The sequence below is a fragment of the Coregonus lavaretus genome (assembly GCF_964263955.1).
Source record: "Coregonus lavaretus genome assembly, chromosome: 37".
NCBI lineage: Eukaryota > Metazoa > Chordata > Actinopteri > Salmoniformes > Salmonidae > Coregonus > Coregonus lavaretus.
In genome coordinates this window covers 1416464-1425110 of record NC_140024.1, presented here as the reverse complement: position 1 = coordinate 1425110, position 8647 = coordinate 1416464, and the positions used below count along the sequence as shown (strand labels likewise).

At 40.9% G+C, this 8647-nt stretch overlaps 1 protein-coding gene across 2 annotated transcripts in view; it reads left to right on the top strand.

Annotated features, from left to right (window-relative positions):
* The first annotated feature begins 3172 nt into the window (after nt 1-3172).
* LOC311111695 (low-density lipoprotein receptor-related protein 4-like) overlaps nt 3173-8647 on the top strand; it is a 201856-nt gene continuing 196381 nt past the window's right edge. For both annotated transcript variants that reach the window (XM_084154489.1, XM_084154488.1), the window contains exon 1: nt 3173-3435. In XM_084154489.1, coding sequence (XP_084010615.1) covers nt 3381-3435 — 55 coding nt within the window. In that variant the 5' untranslated portion in view covers nt 3173-3380. The remainder of the gene's footprint in view (nt 3436-8647) is intronic.

Sequence of the window (8647 nt, the reverse complement as noted above, 5' to 3'; positions counted from 1 at the left end):
AACCAGCTTCATGAGGTAGTCACCTGGAATGCACTTCAATTAACAGGTGTGCCTTGTTAAAAGTTAATTTGTTTGAGCCAATCAGTTGTGTGGCAAGGTAGGGGGAGTATACAGAAGATAGCCCTATTTGGTAAAAGACCAAGTCCATATTATGGCAAGAACAGCTCAAATAAGCAAAGATAAAATGACAGTCCATTATTACTTTAAGACATGAAGGTCAGTCAATCTGGAAAATGTAAAGAACTTTTTAAGTTTCTTCAAGTGCTGTTGCAAAAACCATGAAGCTCTATGATGAAACTGGCTCTCATGAGGACCGCCACAGGAATGGAAGACCCAGAGTTACCTCTGCTGCAGAGGATAAGTTCATTAGAGTTACCAGCCTCAGAAATTGCAGCCCAAATAAATGCTTCACAGAGTTCAAGTAACAGACACATCTCAACATCAACTGTTCAGAGGAGACTGTGTGAATCAGGCCTTCATGGTCAAATTGCTGCAAAGAAACCACTACTAAAGGACACCAATAAGAAAAAGAGACTTGCTTGGGCCAAGAAACACGAGCAATGGACATTAGACCGGTGGGAATTGGTCCATTGGTCTGGAGTCCAAATTTGAGATTTTTGGTTCCAACCGCCTTGTCTTTGTGAGACACAGTGTTGGTGAACGGATGATCTCTGCATGTGTATTTCCCACCGTAAAGCATGGAGGAGGAAGTGTTATGGTGTGGGGGTGCTTTATTGGTGACACTGTCTGTGATTCATTTAGAATTCAAGGCACACTTAACCAGCATGGCTACCACAGTATTCTGCAGCGATACGCCATCCCATCTGGTTTGGGCTTAGTGGGACTATCACTTGTTTTCAACAGGACAATGACCCAACACACCTCCAGGCTGTGTAAGGGCTATTTGACCAAGAAGGAGAGTGATGGAGTGCTGCATCAGATTACCTGGCCTCCACAATCACCCGACCTCAACCCGATTGAGATGGTTTGGGATGAGTTAGACCGCAGAGGGAAGGAAAATCAGCCAACAAGTGCTCAGCATATGTGGGAACTCCTTCAAGACTATTGGAAAAGCATTCCAGGTGAAGATGGTGTGTGCGTGTGCAAAGCTGTCATTAAGGCAAAGGGTGGCTATTTGAAGAATCTCAAATATAAAATATATTTAGATTTGTTTAACACTTTTTTGGTTACTACATGATTCCACAATGTAGAAAATAGTAAAAATAAAGAAAAACCCTTGAATGAGTAGGTGTTCTAAAACTTTTGACCGGTAGGGTATATGAATCAGGTCATGAACGTAGGCTAAGTCTGGCATAAGCTTATTCCCACGCTTTACAATAACTATGTTGCAGTGGTCTTAGGTAGTCTCCTTATAGGCTATGCCCTCCATCGCAACACTGCTGCCCAGTGGAAGAGCTTGTGATCTTTATGCAGCACCACGTGCCTTCGGAAAAGCACCCCTCAGCTTCAGAAGATGCCGTTATGGAGTCATGCAGCCATAGAGTCATTATACCCTAATGTAGGCCTATTTGCCTACTAGCCAAATAAAGTGCAGAGCATGCATGATACATACAACTCATTACTCCAACATATTTGAACATTTAATTCATCCTTCATTCAGTTCAGTCAGTCAGTATGTCATCCATTCTATAATTTTTTCTGAGTTGCAAAAGGAACTAAATCAAAGAGAATAGAATAGTCTTATCCATTTGTTTATTGAAATCCATGTGTGTATTCGAAATGATCTAAATCCTCCAAAGTTCTTTAGCCTAAAAGTGTGATTCATTAGGTTACATGATCACCACAGTAGCCCCACATGGCTATAAAAACAAATTATTCAATGATATGGCCATTACATAACACAACAGCATGGCATATTTAGATAGTGGAATAGGCCTAGAATAAATCATATTTACGTTCTATTTTGCAGCTCAGGCGGTTATTCTAGACAAGGCTCTTTGTCTTTATAGTATCATTCTCACACAAGTAATTTGCTGAAGGCCCAAGCCTATACTACGCCATCTACTGGTATAATGTTGTTATTGAATGCCGTTCTAAAACAAGCTCTAGACTTTTATTTTGGAAATGAAACCGGAAGCTGCAAAGCAACTCTAACGTCTGGGCTAGAGTTGCTTGATTGACTATGCTAACTTTGACTAGCTATGTTCGGTTCATGTCCTTTGCAGATGCCACATTCCTGACAAAAGTTTGTACATATAAAAAAGATCTGTAACCGAGTAAAGGGAGATGTAAAGTTAGAATTGAATGTGTAAATGTTCATTCATAGTCGTCACTAGGGTTTGTACATTTACAGATCTAATTTAACGGTTACATTTCTTGTTTCACGCATGGCTTTTCTTAGGATCCTAACAATTTACATTAGGATTTTCTTGCGATCCTAAAGATATGTACGTTCAACCTTTTGGCAGCTATCTGGCTCCATATGAATTCCACAAACTCTCGTCACTGCTCGACTCAATAGAGTTCATGGTAAACTTCCTTCAACATGGAGTTGAGTTTATAGCCTAGGCATGCTGCTTTTGCCTTCCGGGATGAACTGCTAAATTCCATTCATAATAAACATTGTGTGCATGGTATTGCAACACGCTGCATATGACTTTCAAAGTTCCTAGAGCCTACCGGTTCCTGACCATTTTGGGGTTGCAATCCTTTTGGCTACATCGAAGTGGAAGCGGGCCAGATTTCCCATAGCCTCAAGTTTTAGTCTGCATTTTCAACCGAGAGAAACATGCACTGCAAAAGGGGCGCACAGTTAGTCTACCCATGCGTCCAGTTCTTTTCGGGGTTACTTGAAAGCACACTGATTTGTTGACCACCAACCTTTAAAAATACATTGTAACTTTAGAAATGACACAACCAGGAGAAACCAAGGGCAATACAAACTCCAAATCACTGGGTGATTTGCAACAATATAGTGTTCGCTTAGGGAACAAAGTTGCATTAATGAGCACTCACACACCGAAATACTGTGGTTCAAGTGAATGTATATCTTATATCAAAGTAAAATGCACTAGCTTGTCCGTTTTTCCTCACGAAACGGTGCGCGTTCTAGCTGAACCTCCCCCTTTTTGCGTTTGGTACAGTCCACTGCTCCCTTTGATCACTCCAGTATCGGATCCAAAGCACAGCACAACATGTTGAAGAACGTATGTGCCGGGGCACAGAGCGAAACTTTAACTTTGGCTCGTCGTATCAACAGGGAATAAAGACCGAAATACAGCCATGCTATGAATATAGTTATGAGTCCAGTCTTTGTTTATTTGAAGGCTCTTCTTTGATATTTCGATAATACCGAAATATTTGCAGCAAATAAGAGAGAAAAAGACAGACCGAGAGCGAGCGAGAGAAAGGGATCAAACATGCAGGTCTCTGTGGTGCTGTGTAGCATGATAACTTTCTTTCTTCGCAGTCAAGGTAAGTTGCATTTTAACATGTCATCTCGTCAAAAACGTCCTCGAATCTTGGATCCACTGTTTAATTTTTTCTGCGGGAGCCTGATTCGAAGAGTGAATGTTATGATATCCAAACAACCGTGTCGTATTTTTTTCTTTCAGCCCTCAATTCTAGTCCATTACTTTGAAATACTCATGAGGTTCATAACAACAAAAGTTTATGTTTTGCATAAATAATGCTGGGGATAACTTTTTTTATGTGACATGATGCAGCCCTATCAATATACAATCTGAATAATGGATCTCATTGCAGAAAGCCTGTCAATCAGGCATCACAGTAGCCTTCTATAGCCTAACAATGTGAAGCCTATCTACATTGTAATTACACTAAACATGCCTAAGGCAAATACAAAAGTTTTAGGCCACTGGTGGAATAGTGATATTTGCTTGCTTTGTTTTTGAATTACCAAGAAATAGCCTACTATAGGCTATTGCAGACCTTTTTCTGCATCACTCGCATTGTTTACAGTCTGTCCATATTTGTGTTGTCGGTTTACACATTGCCACTAGCCTATACTTGAGCAAAGATGAAATCCTTGGCACGGACCTACTCATCCTCCGCACAGGTTTAATTTAGCGCGAGTGTGCACGTCTACAACTCGCCTTCGCTTCCAGACAGCAGCTATTTAAAACAGCAGAAGCTTATACCTTCTACACGTGCATTCAGCCGCATACCAATCACATGACTGTGGATGTCTGGATGAGGACCATATTTATGATGTATCATAGTTAATCTTATACAGAACATCATGTATTTATATTTATTAGGATCCCCATAAACTGCTGCCAAGGCGGCAGCTACTCTTCCTGGGGTCCAAACAGGATTAAATCAATTAGGCCTACATCATAAAAAAAAAAAAAAAATCATCATACAAAAAATGTATTACATTATGACTCTATTATTACAAATGTACAATATAATATTACAATGTGTGTGTGTGTGTGTGTGTGTGTGTTCGTGTCACAGTCCACGTTGTGCCATGAGGTGTTGTTTTATCAGTTTTTTTTAATTTTTATCTGATTTTACTGCTCGCTTGAGTTACTTGATGTGGAAGAGTTCCATGTAGTCATGGCTGTATGTAGTTCTGTGCGTTTCCTAGAGTCTATTATGGACTTGGGGACTGTGAAGAGACCATGTCTTGTGGGTTATGTATGTGTCTCTGAACTGTGTGTTAGGTGTTTAAACAGACAGTTCGGTGCTTTCAACATGTCAATACCTCTCACAAAGACAAGTAGTGATGCAGTCAATCTCTCCTCTACTTTGAGCCAGGAGAGATTTACATGCATGTCATTGATGTTAGCTCTTCGTGTACATTTTAAGGGGCAGCCGTGCTGCTCTGTTCTGGGCCAACTGTTGTTTGCCTTTCTTTGTGCCACTTGACCATATGACTGGGCAGTAGTCCAGGTTTGATCAAATTAGGGCCTGTAGGACTTGTTTTGTTGAGTGTGATGTCAAGAAAGCAGAGCAGTGCTTTATCACGGACAGACCTCCCCCCATCTTAGCTACCATTTCATCAATATGTTTTGACCATGTCAGTTTACAATGTAGGGTTACACCAAGCAGTTTAGTCTCCTCAACTTGCTCAATTGCCACATTATTCATTACAATATTTAGTTGAGGTTTAGGTAGGGCTGTCCCTGACTAAAAACATCTTTGTAGACTGAGAGTCGTCTTTTCTTTCGACCAATCGATTGGTCGACATTTTCAAAGGTGTATTTTTCCATATAGCCACACCCTATGTGTTTTAATAAATAAACAATATGTACTGAGATTGTCTGATGCTTTAAGCATGCTGTTTGATTAAATAATTAAGATACAGAAATTACTTAAGGGAGCCAGAGATCAAGATAGCCTAACCAGAAGAAAAATACCTGAAGTTCCATAGCTCATTAGTCGTGGTGAGTTAAGAAAATCTGAAATACTATCAGACATCCTCAAATGGGCACATTTATAGGCCTACATTTGCACGCAGGCCAGGTATCCTAGGCCTACGTTTATATGCGTAAACAAGTGCACATCCTTACTCAAAATTGACAGGAGCGCTCCAAACAAAAAGCAATGAATAAATTGACAAAACTCGTAAATGGAATGAAATAAACCAAAACTTGTTTCTCATAAGTGTAGCATAGGTTGTGAGCTCTGCAAACAATGTGTCCACTCCGACAATGACAACGGTAAATGATTTATTAAATAAATATAATTTATTGAATGCATTAACAGGAATTACTGTAACCAAACAGTCATTGTATATTAGAAATGATGTGAATTAACGGTAAATATAGGCTACTACTAGTAATACAGTAAATGGAATGGGGAATTGATAGACAGAAACAATCAAACAATTCACACAATGAAGTTATGAAACAATGATTGCTCACAAAATGGCGAGAGAGCGCATTCTGGAGAGAGACGTGCCTTGTGCATCTTAGCCACACTCCCTTTCTTCTTGGACCATGGCATCCCGCGGCCTCCTCAATGGATTAGTCCACTGAGACAGTTGCAAATCAGATGGGGGTCAGCCCTAGGTTTAGGGTTTAGCAAATGTTTTATCCCAAATACAATTATTTTACTTTTGGTCATGTAGTGTATCCAAAACTATTTAGACACCTGCTTGTCGAACATCTCATTCCAAAATCATGGGCATTAATATGGAGTTGGTCCCCCTTTCGCTGCTACAACAGCCTCCACTCTTCTGGGAAGGCTTTCCACTAGATGTTGGATCATTGCTGCGGGGACTTGCTTTCATTCAGCCACGAGCATTAGTGAGGTCAGGCACTGATGTTGAAAAACAGCCCCAGACCATTATTCCTCCTCCGCCAAACACAGATTAGTCCGTCAGACTGCCAGATGGTTAAGCGTGATTCATCAATCCAGAGAATGCGTTTTCACTGCTCCAGAGTCCAATGGTGGCGAGCTTTACACCACTCCAGCCCACGCTTGGCATTGCGCACAGTGATCTTAGGATTGTGTGCGGGTGCTCGGCCAAGGAAACCCATTTCATGAAGCTCCCGATGAACAGTTATTGTGCTGACGTTGCTTCCAGAGGCAGTTTGGAACTTGGTAGAGACAACCGAGGACAGACGATCTTTACACGCTTCAGCACTCGGCGGTGCCATTCTGTGAGCATGTGTGGCCTACTACTTCGCAGCTGAGCCGTTGTTGCTCCTAGATGTTTCCTCTTCACAATAACATCACTTACAGTTGACCGGGGCAGCTCTAGCAGGGCAGAAATTTGACAAACTGACTTGTTGGAAAGGTGGCATCCTATGACGGTGCCACGTTGAAAGTCACTAATCTCTTCAGTAAGGTCATTCTACTGCCAATGTTTGTCTATGAAGATTGCATGGCTGTGTGCTCGATTTAATACACCTGTCAGCAACGGGTGTGGCTGAAATAGCTGAATCCACTAATTTGAAGGGGTGTCCACATCATTTGTATATATAGTGTATTTAGGACTAGCTTAGGCTGTTACTTGCCACCCATTCTAAAACTGACTGCAGCTCTTTGTTAAGTGTTGCAGTGATTTCACTTGCTGTGGTAGCTGACGTGTATGATGCTGAGTCATCAGACACACTGGCTTTACTCAGTGCTAGCGGTAGGTAATTAGTAAAAATAGAGAAAAGTAAGGGGCCATGACAGCTGCCTTGAGGTATGCCAGACTCTACCTGGTTTATGTTAGAGAGGATTCCATTAAAGAACACCCGCTGTTCTGTTAGATAGGTAGCTCTCGATCCACGACATAGCAGATGTGAAACCATAACACACATTTTTCCAGCAGCAGACTATGATTGATAATGTCAAAAGCTGCACTGAAGTCGTAACAAAACAGCTTCCTCAATCTTCTCATTATCAATTTATTTCAGCCAATCATCAGTCATTTGCGTTAGTCCCGTACATGCTGAATGCCCTTCCTAGGTGTCCTTCCCTACAATAGTGCTGAAAGTCAGTTGTTAATTTGCATACTGTGAAAAAGCATTGCATCTGGTCAAACACAATTATAATTTTTTGTTTACTAAGGGTTGGTCGCAGGCTGATTGGTCAGCTGTTTAAACCAGTAAAGGGTGCTTTGCTATTCTTGGGTAACGGAATGTCTTTTGCTTTCGGGCATTTCCATTGAGAAGGAACCTTGAGCACCAAGATATGAAATTCATAGGAGCATATCAAATTGGGTGTCAAATGAAAGCTAAGTGTCTATGTTTTTGGGAAATGAAGGCATAGATACATTTTTCAACAATTTTCCATCTTAAAAATTAAGCATAATTAAAGGCTTTGTTTTCTGGAATGAACAGATGGAAAAGTGGTCTTAGAAAACATCTACCAGAAAAAGTCCTAAATGTATCAGAAATACTGTAGTTAATTTGCACTATGTGTCTTGTTCACATTCGTTTGTAAATGTCCAAACTCACCAAAAATGAAATTCGGTAGCTCCTACCTATATATGTATAACTTTATGAGCTGGATTGCCTGTCTTTGCAATTAGTTTATTTTCATCTCGCTCATTAGCATATTTAGCGAGCAGCCTCCATGTAAATTCGCTATTACTTGTGCTAATTTTGTTAGCATTCTGGTTGACTCCCAATGGGTTTTTTTTCCGTTTTTTTGGCGCACCCTTGTGTACTAAGCCTATAATACCATAAATCCCAGGTTGACAGTATGACGATATGAAAATCTGCATACCGCCCAACCCTAATTCCGTTACCAAATTAGTAACGGAATGACAATAAAATTATTAACGGAATTACTGCAACTGAATTGGCTACACTGTGAAGTCATAGTAGTCACAAACTACAGTTGGGTCACCTGCTACTGTTCTCCCTTCCACTGGCTGTTATGTTCAGCTCATAACTGTTTTCTTTCTCTTTCTGTCGTTTGGTGGTCAAACAAAGAGTGTTAAAAGTCATTTTGGAAAACCCATCCATCTCTCTCTCTCTGCCTCTCTCAAGTTAATGGAGCGCCAGCTCTTACTGACGCCTACCCATGAGCCCCCTCTCTTTCCATTTACTGTAACCAGCATCCTCACCCACTGAGCAGCGATCGACATCGGACGTCCATGGACGTTGAAAAGTAGTTGAAATATGGTCAGTCCACCCTGGCATTGATGTTAAAGGTCCAATGCAGCCTTAATGGAAGGGATATGTAACCTGAAAACTAGCTGTTATTGGCAGAGTGGTTT